The sequence below is a fragment of the Lepeophtheirus salmonis genome, chromosome 5 (genome assembly GCF_016086655.4).
Source record: "Lepeophtheirus salmonis chromosome 5, UVic_Lsal_1.4, whole genome shotgun sequence".
NCBI classification, from domain to species: Eukaryota; Metazoa; Arthropoda; class Copepoda; order Siphonostomatoida; family Caligidae; genus Lepeophtheirus; species Lepeophtheirus salmonis.
In genome coordinates, this window is record NC_052135.2 from 54,671,048 (window position 1) to 54,694,913 (window position 23,866).

Sequence of the window (23,866 nt, forward strand, 5' to 3'; positions counted from 1 at the left end):
AAAACTATGTAAAAAAGAAGAGGAGGTATTCGTTACAAGAGGTACCCCTGTCCACTAAGACAATATAAATTTTATTAGCTACAACAATTATCTTATATTCATGATAATTACATGGCTTCTTCAATGCCTTCACACAGCAAAAAGGAAGAAGTATGGGAATTGCTGAAACGACAATTAATTACAAATTAAAGAAATTGGATCATGTTTGGAGGAGTAGAGTTCTATTTAGTTATAATTAATGAAATAATGATAAATAAAAAGTATATTGATAAATTAGTCATATGTATGTTTCCATAAAGTTTGAAAATAATTAATCAAATCTAAACACTAGGGTTGTATCCACGCCGGTTTTAGTGTCAGAGGGACCGATGCAAAAGATCAATCTGCGGGCTCTTTCCATTCTTTTCTTCAGGAAAATTTGATTTTTATACCTACATATTTGTATTTTTTTACAAAATATAAATGCAGGACCTCTTTTTTCTTTTTTAAACAAGGTAAAGCCTTCTTATAATTTTTTTTAAAGAACATTGTGTCCATGTTTCAATAAATGATGGTTCTTCTTCTTTTTTTTTAAATATTTATATTTTATTTTGAGAATAACCTTTTTTAAAAGAAATAGGTCAAACCTGTTTTGTATCCAGTCATAAAACTGAGTTGGGCCTTGGATAATTGCACTTCTAAAACCGTCCCTGGTGGTATCACTTCTTAATTTGAGACTTAAAACCATTGCAGTTCTTTAAAAAAACGTTCTTAATTAATTTCTTGACAAGGCATATTTATCAGATATCACTAATATTATAATAAATAAATTCAATGTATCAGTATACTTTTTTTTATAAAACTTTTAGTATCTTTCGTTGTTATAGCCAAGGCTGGTTTAAAGTGGAACTCCATTATTGATTGGAGGCCCAGCGTTGGATATATATATATATATATTAAATATGAGTGTCGAGACTTGGTCAGAAACCGGAAGTTTTTTTTTCGCTTCGGTAATAAGTGATTTTTTGTAATTCGATTTGGACTAATATTTTGGTCTAGACTGTTGACTGAAATATAATCGTTGTAAAAAAGTAAACTGATTTTCTTCCTCTCTTTGATTTTTGAGTTGTACAAGTACGATTTAAGAATCACTTTAGCTTCATATGCCTTTATTGTTCCGATGTTCACCATTTTAAACAAAACTGTCATCATCAAATATTTATCTATGTAAGGGATCAAAACAATTATTTAAATGAGGCCGATATCTTTTGTAAAAATAATCCAGCCAAAAATTTTCTTTGACAACATTCAAGACAGAACTTATTTGAGGGAACGAATTTATTTTGGTCCACTGAAAATCATAATGATGTAAGACCGATCTAGGTTTTCAGACCAACACTCTTAATTATAGAAAAGGGCTCAGCAAATTTATCTCTGCCCCAAGCCCCCTTCACGTTAAAACAATTGAATTCAAGTCCTATCCTTGTAATTGGTCCTCAAAAAACGTTCTAAATTTGTAATAACTCTTTAAAATGTTTCACTTTTACTAATAGTATAGAAAATACCATAGTTTACCAATTAAATTAGTATAGTAAAATTTTAGATATATTTCATGCACGAGAATAGTTTGTCGGATTTTTTGTGTTTGTTTGTTTTTAATTTAGGACTAATTAGAGTATGTAGTATTGATATTAACATTAAATTCTTCTTGACTGAGATTGATTGATGATGGCGTGGTATTAACTCATAAGTATGATGATGTCATTTAATAATGATTGCTCCATGGGACTACTTGTACATCCAATTTGGACGCGTCTATAAGATTTTGGCCGGGACGTCAAGTTTTATTTTGGGAAAAATATCCCTATAGACTACTCAATTTCTTGGGAAAAAGAGAAGCGTGGCATGAATGCTTTTCGTGTTCTTCCAGAAAAATGGTTTTTAAGCAAAATGTTAATATTCCATAGATAAATAAATATGATATTACAAGTTTTACTTTTGAAAAAACAACGTTGCGGTCAAAATGGAGATTGTGCATCAAAATAGTCCTCAGTTTGAGCGATCACTTTTTATTGGAGTGAAATTTCTTAGTGGTAGGCATTTTTTCTTAGGTCTTTGAAGAGCTAGTAGTCACTGGGAGCCAAATATGGAGAGTCTGGTAAATGTTGAAGCAATTCAAAGTTAAATTCATGTATTTTTGCTTTTTTTTTAATTGAATTGTGGCACGGTACATTATCCTGGAGGAGCAACACATTCTTCTTCTTCAAATCGACCTGTTTTTTCTGTGATTTCGTCCTTGATCTAATAACACCATATCATCTTCACTTTTAATGGTATTTCCCTTCTCAAGGTAGTACATGAATATTATGCCATGCGCATAGCTTATAGCTTGAACGCTATTTTTTACCATCAAAAAGTAATGGAAAATTAAAACCCGAAATGTTTTCGATCCATTGTTTTAGAAATAACAAAAGCCGTGTCAATCTTAGGACAATAACTCATAAACTAAAGAACAGATTGTCTTGAAATTTTGACAGCTGTCTTTTGAAGGGCGGTACTAACTCAAACGAGGTGAATTTTATAAAAATCGCCATTTATGTGGGAACCCCTGGACTTTTCAGTCCGTATACTATACTCATTTTATTTTGTGTAATTTTTGTGGTATCTCGATCCCAGATATATCTCTTTTTCTACATACTTTCAATGATGCCCTCTAATTGTATCTTTTTAAATTCCCAAACTTAAAACTTAGTGAGGCATAATTCCTATTGTGTTCCCTTTCCGCGGGGTTTAGTGGCATATAAGGACAAACACACTTTTTCAATTTTTTACATGATTTAATATATAATTTATGCAGAGTTATTCTAAGGAACTTGATATCAATGAAAGGAAGGGAGAAAGATATATTGAGAGGAAAAAAAAGAGACGTGGAGGGAAACATACAAATATTTTTCTCATCATAATTTATGAGTGTAATGAGATTAGAAGGGGGTTTGACCCTCCCCATCCCTCTCTTCCTCTCGTACATTCATATAATGTGAAAAGTATTAATTAAAGTCGTTTTTGGGGGCTCAAAAAAAAAAAAAAATCTTTATATATATTGTATACAAGATGCGATGTCTGTACAAGTTATAACTTGTATCAGCACATTGTACAAGTTGAAATTTCTCCACCCTTATATGTATTATTTAATAACAACATTTTTTATTCTAATAAAAAAACTATAAATTAATAATATCATTTGATTTTGATCTATTCAAATTATATGGTTACTATGTATCTATAGGTGATAACGTGGCTGTGGGCATTTGAAATTTATACTGTGCTACAGATTAATGATATTGTTGTAATTTGTATTAATGTTTTAGGACAAAAATACAAAGGACGAACTACAGGCTGCCATAATCACTGTTTGAGCCAACCTAGAGCCGAGCTTCGTAAAGAACTGATGCTCAAAATTCCACAACAGACTGGTACTGGCCATTACGGCAAAGGAGAGCTTTATTGATTGAGAATGTAAATAAGGTATTCCTTGATTGTATATATTTATGAATCAAATTTTCCAAATTTAAAATATTTTTTGATATATAACATTTTTGTGATTTGCAAAAGGTGTTACATTTTAGACAGAAGAGCATTTACCATAAGGCCTACTACAGCCTTATTCTTGTCCACTTACACAAATACCATCACTATTTATTTAAAAATCATGATCCTCCTCAGGAACATTCGTAGGATTATATTTTTATATTGGGGGGATGGTTTTTTGATTTTTGAAAAAAAAGTCAAAAAATTCAAAATTTTTGTTTAAAAAAATTTATAAAACTTATTTTTTGAGAAAAAAAAATTAAATTTTCTAGTTTTAAGCAAGAATTACTTAACTTTGGGAGTTACAGCACCTCCAGCCCAGCCCCTGCCATGGCCCCTGGTCATTTCTCTAGTTTAAACTTGTAACGTCATATTATACCGCCATGGTCAATGACCGTCTGTGGTCAGAAGTGATCCCTTCGCTCTCTTACACAAATCCCAAGACTATTTACACAAAAATCTTGTTTTTGATCTTTGGAAAAAAGAATCTAAAAATTAAAAAAATTTAGGAATAAAATTTGAAAAACTAACTTTTTTTGCAAAATTAAATTTTTTGGAAAAAAAATTCAAATATTTAATTATCCAGTAAAAAGGATAAATTCCTTAATTTGGGGATTTTTAACGTCATTTTATACCCCTTGTGCTCCAAAAATACCTTTACTCAATCATTCGTGCATCTTTTATGTATTTCAGTACAAACTTATTTAAACATTTGAGAGCCCATTTATAGGACGTCAAATCTCACGCCAAATTAATTTTCAAAATTTAAAACCCTACTGACACCCCACCCCGTGTAAGCAACTCCTTTCTACTTAGATTTATTAATAATAAGAAATAAAAACAATGTGAGATCCATCTTTCTTTCAACATATTGAGAACGAACCCTCTTTTTTATGTCTTATTTTTGTATTTTTTTTTCTTCAGATCATTATTATTACTCCTAGATATATTCCTATGAGACATTTCTATAAGAAGGGGAAAAAAAGGGGAGAGTTCTCTGTTTATTGGAGCATAATAGTTTTATGGGTTTATGACAATTTGTATAGCCATTATAGAGCTATTGTTGATGCAAGAGAGAGAAAAAGAGGAAGAAAGATACCGGAAGTCAAAAAGGGAGAAGGAGAAGAGGAAAAATGAAATTTATATAAAGAAAGAGAAAATCCTTTTTTCTTTCTCTTATTCCAGTATGTATAAATATTTGTATATTTTTTTATCCATATAATATTGTAATGTATGGTCTATGGACATAAAAAAAGGGAAAAGAATAAGACGTTTTATCGAACAATTGATTCTCCTCTTTCATTATTTTCTCTTTGTCATTCATAAACGTTGGGAGTTAGTTCAATTTTCTTCTATTCTTTTTTAATTTTTAAACACAAGAATTTCCTTCCTTCCTCACTCACTGATTGACTGACGAACTCCTTCTCAGCATATACATATCCATAGTTGTAGGAGAATATGATCTATCAGTATGTCTTTAAAATAAAGAAAAATGAACATGGTAATCCTGACAATTTGAAGGAGAATGTTTGAGAGAGAGCCGTCATTATGTTTCATTTGATCAGCTGTAAGAAGCTATAAGAGCACGAAAGTCTCACTCCGTACATTGTAAGGACTAGTGGGGATGTCGGTCCAATTCATCCCAGTCTTAGGAACGGGGATATCAGTTTTCATAGCCGTCCCTAAAGATCGTCAATACTATAGAGTAGAAAGCAAAACGTTAACTCGAAAAATTGCTTCAATATTTCTTATATTTTCAAAAATAACAAGAAATATATATAACAAAAATTGTAAACAAGGACTTTGGAAACTTGGTTACTCAATAGGACCAACTTCAGCATCAATCACAGCCTTTACACGTGGCCAAAAGGCCTTGCAGGAGTTGATGAGAAACTCCTCAGACAAGTTCTCCCACGCAGTCACTATGGCGGCTTTCACATTTGGGAGTGGAGTTTTTTTAGTTTCCCTCTCTTTGCCCCACACAGCAAAGTCCAGTGGGTTCAAATATGGTAAGGAAGAGAGCACATCTCTTTGCCTCTTTACCGTTCTAGCCTAATGGCCATCATGACCTCTAGTAGAAGGTGTCCTTGAGTTTGAGGACAATTCCAAGTCGCCCTAATCCTGACAATTTGAAATATGTTTTTTTTTTTTGTTTTTTTTTAACTTAGCTGTCATGACGTTTCATTAAATTACCATCGACTTATAATCAGTACTCTGATATTCCACTTCTACAGCTGGAAAAAATATCATTTAGCTACTAGCTGTAAATCTTGGCGGATCTTTGCAACAGTTTACACGACTTTTAGGTGATTTTTAGTAATTTCAAAAATATACATAAAAAATTATGGGTTCAATTTTGGATGTGTAAATTTATAATATTTGCAAATAAAAAGCTTCACGACACATCCAGGGTCGGACCAACATTATAGTAAGCTTATTTAGTCTAGGTTCCATAATAAAACAAGGATTACTTTATACGTGAAACGCACACTTATATTTATAAAAGTTAAGATATAAGTTACTTAAGAGTAAAAAAGGATTAAAAATTATAACCAATTTTTACAGTGGAATAGTTATCATAAGAAAAATGGATTTTAAAATAATATAATCAATGAATGTATTGAGGTATTTTTTGTTTGATATATTATTAAAATTAAAAATGAATTGAATTTATTTATGTTACCCTTTATGGTCAAAATGATTTTTAAAGAATTTTGGGAAACATTTATTTCAGATTATAGGCCAATAACAAAATATGTTTACTAGATTAAATATAGGTATATATAAACCTTTTATCTTTTTGGTAAATCATAACTGTCACCCTGAAACTTTGAAGATTGAATATAATAAGGAGCTCAAAAAAATTACATCCCTCCAGCTATAAACCATTTAATATATTTAGCCAATTATGTACACATTTGTTGTGGAAGCATTTGATTTTTAGCCGATTTTGGAAGTAAATATAGCCTTTATTACTTAAACCCACCTGCCAACACTGCTTACAGTTATAACTCCCAAACAAATCCTCAGTCATTCGTGGTGGTTACTATTATTACATATATGTTCTCTCCTTAACCATGAAAGAATGATCATAACAGCTTGGGGAAGTAAAAAAAAAAAAAACTCGCACGGGTAAAGGTCATATTTTATACAACTCAAAACCTCTATAGTAATAAACCAAAATTTACTGTCGGTATATTTACAAATTGTAAAGAATATGAGCTGTCCTTTTGTTAAAAAACCAAAAATGAACATGGTAATCTTGACAATTTAAAGAGTGTTTGGGAAAAGAGCAGCTTAGCTGACATGACGTTTCATTAGATCAGCTGTAAGAGGAAGGAAATAAATTCTGTGTATAGGAAGACCATAGGCAAAAGTTCTCGGTTTTCAATTCTCAATTCTTATTCTGTGTACAACAAGGACTTAACCTTAAACCATTGTTGTTAATAATATGACTTGATTGCTTAGCTATCATGTTGTTTTATTGGATGCAAGCACCTTATAATTGGTTGCCTTTCGAATCAAGTGGTATTCAATGCAGTTGTTAAGTACATATTTTTTCTATTCTTAAAGCCATTTGTTAAAGTTTTATCTATAAATTATTGGAAATTTGTTATTTTATGTTGTAAAACTACCAAATATGACCCCTATAATGGTGTTGCCTTCAATTATGAAGCAATTTATGATGTCAGCACAACCCAAATAGAAGTCAAGAAAAATTATTGAAGTAAGGACAAAAATGGATAACACTTGTAATGTAATATCAAATGTTGTAGGCTTCATAAAACATAACGCTCCTCATATTATGCTAGACATCGATGTTCAACTTAAATTTGGGTCTAAGACAAGAATATTTAAAAAAAATCCCGGATACTAGATATGAGTTGTTTATCTGTGGAGAAGATTTCGTTAAAAACCTTGGAGTTGAAGGTTATTTGGTGGAAGTTTTATCAAGTAAATTATAAATATATTTTGTGTATTGGAAAATTAAATGTAAGGTTTGGGTTCAATGGTTGATATTTTCAAGGCTATATGTTTATATACCCAGGTGCCACTAGTAGATTAATGCCTTGGTAAGTAGTGAAAAGAATTCGGACTTTCTTACAAATTTTCAAAAAAAAAAAAAATGCAAGATAATAGACTGTTCCAACAAATACCTTGTCAGGGGAGACAGATGACAGTTTATCTCCAACGACCGCCTTATTACCTAGCTCAATAGCTGGGTACTGGGTTCAGTCGACGCATAAGTATTTTCGAAAAATCTAAACCTTAGTTGGCTAAAAAGACTTATGAAAGGGGTAGACGTTTGGGCAAAAAGAATCAAATATGCATTCGAAAGATAAACTGGATATGAATTCACAATTTTCTGGACCAAACAAAGTTTTAAAAATAAAAAATACCTTGGGTAATTACTGGTATAGAAGGGTAGTTTCTTGGGAAAGCACCGTCGTTGGTACTCTCATTGACTTAGGTCCTGATAAACAACTCAACTTTAACCCGTGTATTAGTGACTAATAGTTATATATTTTAGTTTATAAAGGGGACTGTTAGCCCATCCTAGTAATAACTTTGGAATCTTTGACGCTTTTTTCAATAAAATGAGAAAACTCTGTTTTTATAATTTAAATTATTGATCTTTAGTAAGAATTGTGTATATATGGAAGGATAATAATAATGTTTAAAAAAAAAGGAATTCGGACTTTCTTCTAAAAATCATCCAATGTCTGATTATGGTTAGAAAATTGCATCAAATATCACCTGTGTAGCATCCTGGAAGGAGAGAAAAGATATACAAATAAGCAGAAGGAATGAATATGATGATTATAAAACCAAGAATTTCAATGATACTGAGAAAAATACCGAAGTTCAAGTACAAGACAGAGTTTGAATTGGACAGTAATTGGGAGAGTTAATTAAAGAGCTTATTAATTGAGGTTAGGTATGGAAAAGTTCTTCTAAGAAACCGGAGATTTATAAAGCCCTGTAAATCGGTTAGGTTTGAGTAGCTTGTAGGGGTCTGACAGAGTTGGCTATACAATTACTATCCCGAAAGAAGGGGCATGTGATGTACCATAAGGTGGCAGCACCATGTCCCTTTGCAATGTTCAAATATTAGATATAAGTATATCTCCCTTCTTGAGTATATCAGTATTTATAATATAATATCATTATTGTCATCTCGTCTATAAAAATTATCAGCAATAATTGGATAATTATTCTTTAATTACTCATGGATATCGTAAAGAAGAGTGGCTGTTTTAATGACGATTTTTAAATCAGTGATGTTATTTTAAAATACTATTTTAGAGTCTTGTTTTGGTTTGATAAATTATTATTTTAACATATGGGATTTTAATAAATGAAAATATATCCCAGTCTTAGGAATATATGTTAACCGGGTTGCTACATATAATTTGGATTTTCGTAGCTTTAGGGGAGATGGTTATCCCGTCTACCTAGCTTTAAGCCATGTAGTAATAAAGAAAAACGGTGACGCAACACGCTGTACTTTAAATATTATTGATGGTGGATTAAAATTGGGGACATTTTTCATGATCCGAAAATAGAGACGGGATTGTAAGTATCATATTGGGAACTGCTACATCCCCAATGCATATACGTATGTATACAAATGATATCTTAATCTCCATTCAATCCATCAAAAAGGGTTGAATATAAATGAATGGATACAAAAACACCCAAACCATCAAAACAACACCGTTTATCATTCAAAGGTCCAAAATAGGATAAATAGTGTCATCAGTTACAACAACACACAAGACGTGTACACAAACAAATCCTGTATTGGGTAATCAATACTATACATTAAATATGAAGGGTGGGGTTTGGTCTGGTTCAATCTCAAAAAAGTTTGATCTAAATCAGCCTCAAAATAAACTTGGTCTGGTTCGATCTCAATTAAAACTTGGTCGAAACCGGATGCGTCGAAACCCACGGATGTGGGTCAAGTCCTTCTTCAGCAACTCCCTCGTGCTCACCTCAGGAACTTCCAACTTCCTTAAGAGTCTCCTGGTTGACGTTAAAGGGTTGGCTTCAATCAAAGCTAGGGCTATATATGTTATAGTTTTAGGTAATTTCATTTGCTTCCTATTGTAAGTAGGGATATTATAGATGAGCCCTTCCCAGCAAGCATGAGCTGCTCCAAAATATTTTTGTTGTTTTGTAGCTGATATCACTTTTACTTATTTTTTGGATAGATGTGGCCCGTGAACACAAAAGTAAGTTACTATGATTTTTCTCAAAATTAAGAGTCTGGATTACATTTGTATTCTTCAACTAACTATATTCAATTTCTATTAACAAATTATTTTTTCTAATCCTTTGGATCTGCTGCAAATTGTACATAAAGTAGGTTAAATAGATTGTCTCAAAAAAATGAGATTTTTTATTTGAAAGGGATCATATCGTGGCCAATATAAGTCACTGAAATCTTTTTAACTTGTATAGCTAAAATTATGAAGTATCTTAACTCATTCTACAAATTTGAATACAAGGCCTATTATTAATTTTTTTGTTTTTCCCGTTATATATTTACAAATAACTATTCAAGAGTGTAAAATTTAAGAATGAATAATAAGGTCTGCTGAATATTACCAAGAAATAGTGTTGACTCAAAGAGATTATTGCTCACTCTCTTTAATGTCTGCAATCAAAAAAATATTTGCAAACACCACAACAACTTTGTAGTGTTGTAACCTTTAAACATCAGCGAATATCTTGAGAATTATTTTTTTGTTTGACCTGCTACGCATTCTTATAAATGTGACTTGTTAACATAAACGTAAGGTGGAATGTTTAAATATAATAATCGATCGGTAAGTCATACTAATCAATTAATTTATGTTCCTTAGATTATGATGACAAATTTTGATTGGCTGTGTGGAAATCTTGGTTTTACTGCTTTATTACTTGTGACTAAAATTCAATATACAATGTTAAACATTAAAGTCTATTGAGCATTTTTTTCGGGGCTAATTCCTTTTTCCATAAAAGTGTTGTTGTTTTTTTAAATCTCTCCATTTCTATAGCCCCCCACCCCCCTGTGGACGCCCCTGAATAACCTAATACTGACAAATAATATTTCCATTCTATATGGGTACACAATAGTCTTTAAAAATCGTATGACTCTTTTTATGGAGTAAAATAGCCAGAAAAAGAAAAAACCTTATTTCCCAAATTATTTATTAATACGTCACAAATGTGCTGAGTCAATATAAAAGCAATCTAGAATAAAAATGAAAAAAAAGGATTATCTGTGGGATAAATTTTGGCTACAATAAGTGCAATTTGCAACGTACCCAAGGGGTAATAAGAATAATTAGTTGATATAAATTAGTCGAAGAAATCCAAACTCAATTTCGAAAAAAGTATCCCAGCTAGGTTTTGTTTGACGGACCACAAATGTAATTGTGTTTTTCACAATGATGTTTTACTATCAAATCAAATCTGAAGAAAAATTCTACCTTTAATATGGGAAATTGAGTTTCTCTTTTTTCTTCTTTTCTATGTGGATTTCTTTTCTTCCTTCTAATAAAAATAATAATAATAAAGAATAGAAAAAGAAATAGGAATAACTTCATATCCAAACAACAAAAGAGATCAAAATTCACATTCCCTCACAGTTGGATATCCCAAGAATCATGTTCTTAATATTTCTACATACGTAATAGCTCAATAAGAACTATAAAAGCCTCTAAATGGTGAGAACGTATAAAACCTATGCTTTTTTATGGATACACGCAGGATTGGAAGCCCCTGACTAAAAAATAGCCGTCAAATTTGTCTAAAAGAAAAAGTTTTTTCCAAATTATAACACTTCCTGTCACAATTTTCATATTAACAATTTTCTATATTCAAAATAGTTATAGTTATTTTAACTGTCTTTTTATTTTATTTTCTATAATTTGTCGTTTCTAAAAAAAACTAAATCTTCTTAAAAAAATTTAACACTTTCTTTATTAAACTTTTGATTGAGACCAATTTGGATAAATACATATAAGCACAAAGGTAAATTTTTTTAAAAAATACTATAAAAATAGCAAAAGGACAGAACATATTTTTTTAAATGTTGTTTCAAAAATAGAAAGAAATATTATTTTCGATAAAAAAAAACCCTAATAAGTTATTCACATAAATTATAACAAAAAACCAAAGAAGCATTTTATAAAAAATGATTAATAAAACAGAACACTATTTTTTTACAAAATATCTTTAAAAAATCAAATTTTAAATAGGAAAAGAAGGAAACTTTATCAGAAGTTTTAACCATCCTTGGAGGCACTGGTTGATGATAACTCGTGAGTCTGGTTGTATATTTATAAGCCAAAGTTCCGAAAAAAAATCAGTTTGTTCATCAATTAATAGTCATAATTTTTATAAAGCAAAGTTGTGCCTATGTAATTCTCATTCTCAAGACACTCAAAAAAGGCTAAAAAATAAATTAAACGTAACAGTTGATTTTGGTAAGTTTAACCATATCTGTGACAAGTTATTATATAAATAGTAGGGAGGTATTAGATTCCAATTAAAAGTATTATATCAGACTAAAAATAAATAATTTAGAAGGTAATTTCATTATGAGTGAATGCATTATTGACAATTTCTTAATAAATCTCTAAACCTCTTTTAAGCTAATTATGTATCCTATCAACACAAAAGTAAGCTTGAATGATTTTTCTCAAAATAGAGTTCGAACTACATTTGATTTTGTCGACAAATATTTGTCAATTTCTATAAACAAATTATTCTTATAAACCCGTTCAAGCACCCGTAAATTCCATTAAAAGTATGTAAAACTTATTTTTAGCAATAAAAATGAGAAATTGATGGGTATTATTTGAAAGGGTTCATATCGAAGTCAATATAAGTCTATTAAATCAAATAAAGATTATAAACTCTCTTGGGTATCTTAACTCATCCCACAAACTTAAATATCAAGTCTATAATTTACAAAAATCACCGGCGCCGGAATGTACATATTTGCGGGTGGGAAAATGAATTATATAATGGTGACGTCATTAGGGGCGTTTTCTTAGTAGGGGCTGTTTGACTAATTATATATATATATATATATAAATAAATGCCAAATTTGATAAAAAAAATTATATTTTTGAAAAATCTTAGAGTTTAAATTTTTTGGAAAGGATAAAATTTGATCGAATATTCTTTTTTTTAAGACAAATTAGGAAAAATTTTACATATATAAATTTTTATTGCTAAATATATAAAATGGCACCTTGGCCCTAGAGTTCTGCTGCCACTACTCAAATATATCTATAAATATTGGTTTTTAGGACAATTGGTCGGAAATATTTTTGCAAAGCGTACATTTCGCCAAAAGAAAATTTCCTGCATAAACATTTTTCCGAGCGAACATTTTTCTGAAAGACCAATTGGGACATTTGGCCGAAAAATGATGTTTAATATATTGATATATACGATTCCATATTTTAAGTCAATTTCAAATGATAGTATGATAAATAGGTACTGTTCATATCCTATATTTGTCATATAAGTAAACTAACTAGTGTTATTTTGCACAATTTTTATTCATTCATTAATGATCATTGTATAAACATAACACGGTAGCATTTGGTTCGAATGTATTTCAAATCTTTACCGGTGTAGTAGTTTTCATACAATTAAATAATAAGAAAACACAATTTAAATGAAAGGATAGCTAATCGATTCTCCTTTACCCATTAATTATCATTCAACATGATGGATTATTAATATTGGAAAATACTCATAAATGGACGAACAAACATAATATCAGGCATTATACCAAATAGTCCATCGAAGCAAATGTTTTCGGTCTATTGTCTGTTCATGGAAATATTTTATTGCGTGTATATAATAAATAAAAAAAATGCAAAGAAGGAAAATTGCACTGAAGAAAATTGTCATTCCGAAAATTTCCCATTATTTACCAACAAAATCAGAATAATACGCCCCAAAACTTGTTTTTTGCAATGGTAGGCTCACCAATCAGATTAAAAACCAAGGCCGCAACTTCACAGAGCCTTTAGGCCCCCTCTGATTACTTATAATGAACACTGTACGACCAACAAAAAAAACTAATTATTGATGTGGTGCATTATTTTTAAATGAGAGAGTCACGATAAATCGGGACATCTAGTCAGCATACCATTAACCTTTTATAACTTAACATATGTAGAATTTACGATAGCCTGAAATTTATTTATAAATATTTGGAGTGGCCCTAAATACTTTGTGTAGTACTGGCAAATATTTTTAACTTGCTTGGTGGCCTTGCCGTGGTTTCAATCAACCCATGATTCTGGTGTTTATTTTGGACCATTTGGAGGGGGTCTATACGTTTTATGATGTAGCCTTGGTGGTTATTACCCATTTCATGTATTTGCCTTATCCTTAATCAATCCAAGGTTCATTTTGAAGTATTTGGAGGGGACGTAAATGATTTGGGAAGTGACGACTGGCGTTTTAATCTGTACAGTGTCCCTGCCGTAGTCTTAAACTACTCTTGGGCTCGGGGTTCATTTTGATGTATTTTTGATTTTCTTTGTAAATGACAGGAAATTTTCCCAATGCCAACACTGGCAACTTTCTCAATTGCAATTTTTTTAGGGCAAATTTTCCTAGAACCAAAAAAATGAATTGGGATTTTCAAAAATGATTTGTATTTAAGATTGTTTTTATGTTGACGTACCCCATGTATACACTTTTGTGGAGGATAATTCCCTAACCTAGAAAGAAGAAGGGTTGAGAAGAGCACCTCATAACTTTTCAATTTTGTGTGCAAGATAAACGTGTACAAATAAATTATTAGAAGGGGAGAGAAAAGAAATAAGACCCAAATCCTTACACGTGTCGTGCGGAAATCGTTTTTTCCCTCCCTCCTTTTCTCCCGATTTATTTACTTATTTGGTAAAGGGAGGTTTATATATACATATTTTTATTAGTCCTTCATTTCCTCACGCAATCTCAACCCCAATCTATATATATATATTAAATATAAAGAGTTGGAAAGCAAAACGTGGACTCTGGAGCCTCTTGGTCTTCATGACCTCTGTCGGAAGATGGTGTTGAGTCCTTGAGTATCAAGACAATCCCATGTCATCCTTCAATGCCTTTTGATGGCCTTGACAGTGACGGAAAATTATTTGGTGAGACGATTCATTTATCGGTATGATCTTCTTCTCTAAGCTTGAACTCCGGAACCCTCTTTAAATTATACCTCCACTTTTTGCTTCCTTTAAAAGGTCTTCTCCATCATTCTTCACATTATCTACTTTGAAAATCAGGATCCTGGTGGACTTCATTATGTTCATAATCCTTGCCACCTCGACTTCAGTATCGAAGAGGTGTGAGATGTGCTTCCTGTATGCTCACTCAAGATCTCACACGAGATGACGAAATGTTTATTATAGTTTATAAGTTTAAGTTTTGTTATTTTTTTTGTTTATTGAAAATTTAAAAAAATATTAGAGTATTCCTAAAGAAATTTGTCGAGTCAAGCCCATACATTACAATATACACTATAAATAATTTCACGATAAATTTTAACTAGGCAACATTTGGCATTATTAATAGTTATTCTACTCAGAAGTGAAATAGTTATTAATCCAACTCTGTGTTATATATTGGATTAATATTATATTGTTAACCAAAGCAATGTTAAGTAAGTATAATACGTCAATTGAAAAACTGTCTGTTAGCTATACAAAACTTATGATATATATTTCTTTTTATTTAAAAAAAAAAAATAATAATGGCCTTAGATTTTATGGGTATGAGCGTGAAAAGAAGGGCCCTTTCTAAGACGGTTATGATTTTTATTGGACCGAACTAATTCGGTTCTTTTAAAAAACTGGTCTACAAAAAATTGGTCTAGATCCGTCTCAAAGAAAAATTCAAAGAACGGTCTTAAAAATAACTCGCTCTCATTTAAAATTCCGTTTGAAACGGTCTTACAAATATATGAGTCAAAATCGATTATATAGATAAATTATTGATGACGCCTTGGATGTTGCATAAATCATATTTGTTCAACTCATAAATTAGGAAGGGGGAGAAATTCAAACATAGATAGAGACCGAAAAAAATCAGTATATATCTTGTGACCGAAAAAATCGGCATACGAATTGAAAATGATTAAATTACGTTCGACGGTCACAAATCGTATTCCGGAACGTAATATTGTTTTACATCGGTTCAGAAAAAATTACTTAAGACCGGTCTGGAAAAAAATTGGTCTTGGATCAAGTCTCAACATTAGTATTAATAGTAAAATAGAATCAGTGTACAATAAATGCTATATTGCTTCATCTTTAAGACGTCAGAACTCTGAGTTGGATTGAACTACGGATCCATTATTTCACTTCTAAGTAGGATTGTTATTAATAATACCACATAATAAATGTTAATCAAATCTGTTTCCTCATGGAATGACCTATTTATAAATAATAAATGCATTGAATCAATGGATAGTAAATCATTAAGAATTCAGATTCCCATAATAAGTAAAGACTTAATGACTTATATCAAAGGAGGAATGAGTTTATAGGGATATCCAATTCCAAAACTGCATAACATTTTCACTCTTTAACAATTAATTAATTTTTATTATCTTATCTACTTTTTTTAACTTATACAATCTGTTGCAACATTATGTAAATAATATTTTACTCTGTATCTATCTGTAAGTATTTATCAGAGAAAATAAGTACATGAATAGTAGTGTTGGATTTCGGCTTGAAATCCTAGATCGGTCTGAAACCGTTTTGATTTTTAGTGAATCCAATTAATTCTGTCCATTAAAGAAGATCGATCTGCAACGGTATCAAATAATAATTAGGTATAGATCAGTTGCAGTAATATTAATTTACCCCTAACTAGTGTAAGGGCGTCTGCAGGATTATATTTTGAGGGGGAGGGGGGGGGTCGGTCGTTTTTTGCAATTTTTTTGAAAAGATTTAATTTATCAAAGTAAGTTTTAGAAAAAAATCAAAAATTAGGTTTCATATATTTAATTTATGAAAAAAAAAAATCAAATGTTAAAAACTTCTATAATCCGTAGCTATTCACAAAAAATATTAAAAAAATTGAAAAATTTAATAATTTAGAAGAAAATTTCAAAATTCACAGCTATTCATAAAAAGTTAAATTTCAAAAAAAAAAAAATTTCAAAAATCGACAGCTATTCATAAAAAGTTAAATTTTTGGAAAAAAAATCAAAAATCCTTAGCTTTACACAAAAAATTTAATTTTTACCCCTCATCTCGCTTAAAAAATTTTCATCCGACCAAAAATTTTATTTTATTAAAAAGCAAGAATTTTACAATTTTGGAAGGGGTTACATCCCTCCAGGGCACCCGCTGCAAACGCCCCTGTAGTGGGATGTTGTTTATTTCATTCAACACAAGGACTATCCACTATCTGAAAACGATTGAATTTTAGTCTGAGGTTTGAAATCGTGTTCTGGAACATCAAAATATCTGTACAAGTCAGTACAAAAAAAGTAACTTATGGGGAAAACCGGAAAAAAATAGATCTTGGACGGAGTCTCAACACTAAGGAACGCATATCTAAAGCAAATAACTAATTAGCAACAAAAATGACATCAACCTACATAAAAATTCAGTATACAAATGAGAGCTCTAAAGAAAACGTGCAAGTCCTTCGAGTTTAAATTGCCCAAGCCCCGAGTGGTGCGCCCTGCATTAGATTTAACAATATATTATATAGAATGATGGTGAGGCCTAGAGGAAAAGTTGATGTAGTTATTGTGAACAAATCATGATCCAATCCAAATGTACTGATTGGCAGTGTAAAAACTGCCAATCACTCACTTCAGATCCTTATAATGGGGCTCACAATATGGAGGATCCCGGATTCTACTGGGCTGAAGGTCTTGATAATCCCTATTACTATGAGGATGAGGCTTTTTATGGTGATTTTTCTTCGTCCTTTGAGCAGCAATATCACCCTGAGAATGGGCATGTAGTATCTGGAGGGTGAGTGACAAGTTTGATTTCTTTTTTTAAATATGTTGTGAGTAAGATAAAAACAATCTTGATTACAAATATAATGAAAAAGTTTATTTTATTTACAACTAAATTACCAATTAAGAGTTAACTATAGTTTATAAACTTTATTACATCTATACGATTTAGTTTGAGCCCGATATTGTCTTTCAAATAAAATCCATTCATTTCTAATTATTTTATTAATGTAACTATGAATTTTCCCTACTTAATTTAATTAATGTAATTTGCAGTCTTTCTAAAGGTTTAAGCAGAATAGTTAGTCGATAGAAATTAAATATAATTTCGAACGAATACAAATTTAATCCTTACACCATTTTCAGAAAATATTTCTATCTTGCTTTTGTCTTGACGGCCCACAATTTAAAAAAGATAAAAGAAAGTGTTAATTAATGTGTCCATCTACCTTCTTTTTGAACATACAAATGATTTGAAATAAATAAAGACTTGGAGTAAAAAGAGAGATGATTTTCAGGCATTCTTCCCTTTGTTGTGTTTCTTCAGGCCTTGATTTGATTATTATTCCTTATTGGGCTTGCGTTTTTCATTCTTCTACTCCCCTCTGTTCCAGCCCATGTCTTGAAATAATAGACGCTGTAAATATCAGAATGCAATTGAAATGATCAAGAAATTTGAAGAGTGTGATATTTGATTTTATTTAAAAAAAAAAGTTATTGTGCTAAAATAGATTAAATGTGAAATATTGATTCACTTTGAGTGCGGAAAAGAGAGAACTGAGAACAGGATTTGATAGCTCATTTGAACAAAAGAAACATAAGTGTAGAAAAAAAATGTTTGCTCTCTTCAACGAAGCAAAGACCTTTTTAAAACATGTAGAGAAAGTGACAACGGACAACATTGTCTTTCGTCTCCATTACAAAGCAACAGTCCTTCTTCATATTGCTTTCATGTGTCTCTTAGGCGCCAAACAGTACTTTGGAGAGCCGATCCTCTGTAATAAAACAGGAGAAGATCGTGTTATGGATGTATATTGCTGGATTCACGGAACGTGGACGATTGATGAGCTATTTCGTCGTGTGTATCAGGAGCAGGCAAATATCTCTTCTGAGCCTCATATCCAAGGATTCTTTGCATCCTAATTCAATTATTAATCCAGTAAAGAGACCTTGGATATGAATGATTTCATTTGAAAACTAAACAAACTTCAGGTTGCACATCCTGGAGTCGGATATTTTGAACCTTCCTTCAAAAAGGTGAATCATAGCTACTATCAATGGATCCCAGTCGTTCTTCTCCTGAGTGCAGTCTGCTTTTATATTCCACGCTATCTTTGGAAATCTGAGGAGCGGGGCCGGATGTCAATGATCACTAAAGGAATGAAGGAGCCTATCTCTTCTATCGATTTGGAAACTCTAGACTCTCACGTTCAGCATCTTATCCTATTTATGGATCATCGAAGCAATTACCTTTATGCCCAGAGATTTGCTTTTTGTGAACTACTCAATTTCCTTAATCTTCTTTGGCAATGGTTCTTCTTTAACTCATTCCTGGAGGGGCGTTTCCTGACCTATGGAGCGGATTATCTTCAGTACTACTTTGAGTCAGGGATCATGGGAGGTCCACATGGCTTCAATCCGATGGACAAAGTGTTTCCCAAAATGGCCAAGTGTAGTTATAGACAAATAGCTGGAGAAGGAGGAATTCAGAAAAAGGACGCTATTTGCACTTTACCCCTGAATATTATTAATGATCGCGTGTTTTTGATCCTTTGGTTTTGGTTTCTCATCCTTTCATGCATCACGGCACTCGCTCTTGTCTTTAGATCTCTCACGATTCTGAGTCGAACTATGCGAAGGTAATTAATTTGTGCTGGAGTTAAGAGGAAAGGGAAAATTATTTACAATTATTATTTTTTATATACATATATTTAGACTAACACTCTCTCGTTTCACGTCTCCGTCTCTCCCTGTCAAGAACGCTCATATCATCATTCACCGAACCAACTACCACACCTGGTTCCTCATGTACCAAATTGCCAAAAATGTAGATCCAGAAATATTTGACAACTTCATCATCCGTTTCTCCAAAGAGCTCGAAAGCACCCTCCCCTCCTCCTCCTCAGCTCGATTACCAAAATCCAAAAGACCCCAAGCACTTCCCTCACATAACGGAGACAATAATCATTCTCCCATCTCTGAAAACACTTTTTTTGAGAGTGACTCGAATGAACCGGTCCTCACTAAAAAAACGCTTGCACCACCTGATAGTCCTTTCATTATTCCAGGAGCACGTTCTTTTCCAACGCTGCGGACCGATGAAAAAACACATAGAGGAGGGGACTTCCTTCCAGAGCCATCCCTTCAGCAACAATATCTAGGCTCCTCCCCTCAACCATCTCCCACTTGCCCTCCTAAAAGCAGGTTAGGAAAACATTCCTACAGCTCGAGCTATGACGTTTCCTAACAAAAGAAAAAAAAGAAAAAAGGAGAAATGAACAAGATGTTTCTTTTTCAAAGTATTTTCAACATTTATAAATGTACTTATAAATATATTAGATGAACAAATCCATAGAGTACCATTGTACAGAGCAGTATTTTGCATAATAGATTAAGTAAATATATCTAGAATTACACTAAAAAAATATATATTTATCTCTGAAAGTGATTTCCCATAATTTATTTTCCATATTATTCAAATATTATTATTCTAGGAAAGACAGACTGACTTTACTCTCCCGTATGTATATTATTAATTCTACCCCGATGTTTTTTTTGGTTTTTTTCTATCTGTATATAGATGTGTACAGTTTGATTTTCGACTTTTCTCGAATTTCAAGTACGGTAGAGTGGAGAAGTTATCATAAGGAATGAAAATTATATATATGCAAAATTAAATTGTTATACGAGGTCATCTTTAGGTCGAGCATCGCAATCATATTATAGGAAAAGGCAAAAACTTTTTACTTTCTCAATAAAGATACTAAAAATACCTTTTTAGTTATTTTGAATAAAATAGTTTTGATGGACATTTTTCTAATCTATAAAAAATATTTTGAAGTTTATTTTCTAAATTGTCTTATTGAGCCAAAAAAAAAAAAAAAAAAAAAAAAAAAAAAAAAAAAGATCCATGTATAACGCGCATCATTTTATTTACATTATCAGACAGAAAAGATCAAATTTTGATATGTCATTATTCACTCTCTCTTTTTGCTTCAGAGGGTAGCTTAAGGGAAAATAACTACTTTACTAATATTTATTATAGGTTAGAATAATGTCTATCATCATCTATAAATGTAAAAGAAGGGTTTATGCTGTATTTTATCTTTATTGACGACGTAAAGAACTTTTGTCTCTTTTGAAACATTGAATTAGATGTAATTATGTAAAAAATGAATGAAATTTTGGATAGGTTATATTTCCTTAATATATCCAAACTTTTTCGAATTAGCCGTATTTGAAATTCATAAAAAGTTGAAAAATAAACCAGCCTACATATAACCGTTAGCTCAGAGTCAGTCCCATAAAAACTTTGATAATTCATCCATTACATAAAAGTAGAGTGTCGAAAAAAAAACCATCTGCCACTTGGTATTCCTCTCTACATAATAATGACCCTGGACAAGAACTCTTCTCCATCTGCGCTGCTCGCTCCCTCTCGAAATGGTTGTTAAGAATATGATTATGAGACACACACTCTCTGCGTGGGTCTGCGGAGAAGATGGTTGCTTTTTATTGGTCGAGAAGGCACAGGAATAGGAGTGAGACACTCTTCCCGGCCTTAGAGAGGAGGCACGCAGACTTTTGAGTGTGTCGTCGAGGAGGGAAAATCGGACAAATGAAAAAAGAAGGGAGTTATTTGAAGAACCCTTCATAAGATCCTTCTCTAACTTACTTACTTACTTACTTACTCTGTCTACAACCCCCCTTCCCCCTCTGCCTCTTCCTCTGCTTCTTCTCCTCCTCTTGTCATTTTTATTATTCTTCTTCTTTACTGTACGTTTTTCCCCTCTCCAAGTTCATAGTCTCTCAGTATTCATAAGTGGGTTCTCCAATCATCAACCAAACAGTTTACCAGAGTCTCTTGAACAAATTCTCAAGTGTTTTTTTCGAAAAAAGAGAGAGAGAGATTCAAGGGTCTTGTGCAACCATATACATTACCCACCTAGAACCATACACAGCAAAGCTGCTGTTACTGCTATCTCTAGGGTTCACTGAGAACTTTATTAGACGAGAGAAGTGCTCCCCAAAACCGTGTTTCTATATGAGTAAGCGCAATTTGCCTAGAAGTAATAATTCCCTCGCGAACACAGAAGAACAAGAAGACTCTCCATCCTCCACGTCCTCAATATCTGAAAATCAAAAAAGTGACGGCGGCGGCGGTAATAGCGGTGATAACCCAGGACAATTAGTGACTGAAGGTCATCATGAACTAACAACCCCTCTTTCTCGTCTCAATCAGTATGCCCGTGGATTGATTATGGTACAAAAGTAAGGAGTCTACACCAATTATTTGTTTATATTCATCTTTTCATACATGACATTTTTTTTTTTAAATTACCGTTTATAATTTTTGCGGAAAAAAAAAAATTTAATTTAATGCTTTACTATTGTTCCAGACTCCTGGAAATGAGAATGCCGCGTGCCTCGAGTTTTTCGGTTCGTGACATCCTGGATCTTCCACAAATTAAAAACAATAATAATAACGGGAGTAGTAATAACAATGATACAGAACCAAGAGAACCATCACATCCCAAAAGCCCCGCATTGTCTTCCACACATTCACCCATTTCATCCGATCTCATTTCACCCCTACATAACAATAATAATATCCGTAAGTTTGTTTGTAATTTAACTTACCTTGTATAGTTGAATAATATCAAATATTTATACATGTTCAGACTCTGGAGCCCATGTTCTTCATCCACTCGCCCCTTTTTTATCATCTTCTTCAAATGTAGGTTTGACCCCTCCGCCACCACCACCACATCCCTCTTCCCTTGGACATGATCCTTCTAAAACCAATATATTCCATCACGCGGGTAAGTGATCCCACACACCATAATGGTAGTGAGTTGTTATTGTAAATATTATGATGTTATCTTCCAGGGGATGACAATTTCCTTCGAAAGCATGCACCTCCTCCAATCTTCTTTGATCATCAAGCCCTCTCAAAATATCCGCCAGAGTTCCTATCCTTTGGAAACCATTTAAGTTCCCTAGGAAAGCAGCCCGGCTCTTCTCCTTCTCCTCCAAGTGGAGTGCTTCATCATCCATCCAGAGATATATCATCACTCATGGATGATTCCAATTCATACATTGAAATGGAGGATGATGACGATGAGGACCCTCCAGGGAAGGGACTCCCAGGAGCACCTCCATGTCTTCATAAAAAGAAAAAACGACGTGTTCTCTTCTCCAAAGCACAAACCTATGAACTGGAGAGAAGATTCCGGCAACAACGCTACTTATCCGCTCCTGAGAGAGAACATCTTGCCACAATACTCAACTTGACGCCCACACAAGTCAAAATCTGGTTCCAGAATCACCGCTACAAAACCAAGAAGGCCATATCCGACAAGGCATTGGATTGCCTCATTCCTACAGGATCCAATCCTCATCATCAACAGCCACCACCTGTAGGACTTCGCTCTTCCGTAAACGCTTCCCCATCCTCTACAAGCAATAACCCAAAACGTGTGGCTGTTCCAGTACTCGTTCGAGATGGACGGCCGTGTCCCTCTTCCGGAGGTGGTGGTAAGCCACTGCCCAGCCCACAGGAGTTTGCTGCTTCGCAGTTATCCCATATGGCTGCTGTTGCCGCGGTGGCACCGTATGGACCCTTTCATTTCCCTCTTATTTCAAATCTTGATAAAAATAACTTCAGCAACAGCGCCGCAGCAGCAGCGGCGGCCGCAGTTGCCGCTTCCTCTGCAAACTCTGTTCTCTCAGCCTACACTCAAGCTGCCGCTGTTTCAAAGCTATGGTGAGGAGGATGATTCTGACTCCAAGAAATACATTTATTAATAAAGAATAATAATAAAAAGCATACATACATAAACAGATATATTTAAATTTAATATATTATTGTAATCTTTCATTTCCATTAAGTGTTTTTCTAGTCTTTAATTACTATTATTAAAATGAATATTATTATATTATTAAATATTAATAAATAATTTAAAACATCCAAAGCCGCACTTTTTTCCTTCCCGTTTTCATCTCCCTTTTCTAGGTTTTTATTTTATTAACACAGGAGAGGAGAAAGAATCCATCTGCCGATTTTTAATACAT

At 32.5% G+C, this 23,866-nt stretch overlaps 2 protein-coding genes and 1 long non-coding RNA gene across 4 annotated transcripts; 2 read left to right on the forward strand and 1 right to left on the reverse strand.

The window, feature by feature from the left end:
* The first annotated feature begins 17,199 nt into the window (after positions 1–17,199).
* Positions 17,200–23,766, forward strand: LOC121117919 (uncharacterized). 2 transcript variants are annotated; one of them, XM_040712446.2, is made up of 4 exons: positions 17,200–17,585; positions 22,192–22,406; positions 22,474–22,614; positions 22,682–23,766. In XM_040712446.2, the coding sequence occupies exons 1-4, from the start codon at positions 17,368–17,370 to the stop codon at positions 23,560–23,562; spliced, it is 1,455 nt and encodes a 484-aa protein (XP_040568380.1). In that variant the 5' UTR covers positions 17,200–17,367; the 3' UTR covers positions 23,563–23,766. The 2 variants fall into 2 exon arrangements, with proteins under 2 accessions (XP_040568380.1, XP_040568379.1); XM_040712445.2 differs by lacking the exon at positions 17,200–17,585 and adding an exon at positions 20,375–22,063.
* Positions 17,648–19,181, reverse strand: LOC121117921 (uncharacterized). The gene is made up of 3 exons (XR_005864276.2): positions 19,043–19,181; positions 18,039–18,209; positions 17,648–17,962 (listed from the first exon to the last, which is right to left on the reverse strand). It is a non-coding gene; the product is annotated as an uncharacterized lncRNA (long non-coding RNA).
* On the forward strand, positions 18,210–20,236 carry LOC121117920 (innexin inx2). Its single transcript, XM_040712447.2, has 3 exons — positions 18,210–18,667; positions 18,785–19,431; positions 19,508–20,236. The coding sequence occupies exons 1-3, from the start codon at positions 18,407–18,409 to the stop codon at positions 20,037–20,039; spliced, it is 1,440 nt and encodes a 479-aa protein (XP_040568381.1). The 5' UTR covers positions 18,210–18,406; the 3' UTR covers positions 20,040–20,236.
* Positions 23,767–23,866: the final 100 nt, after the last annotated feature.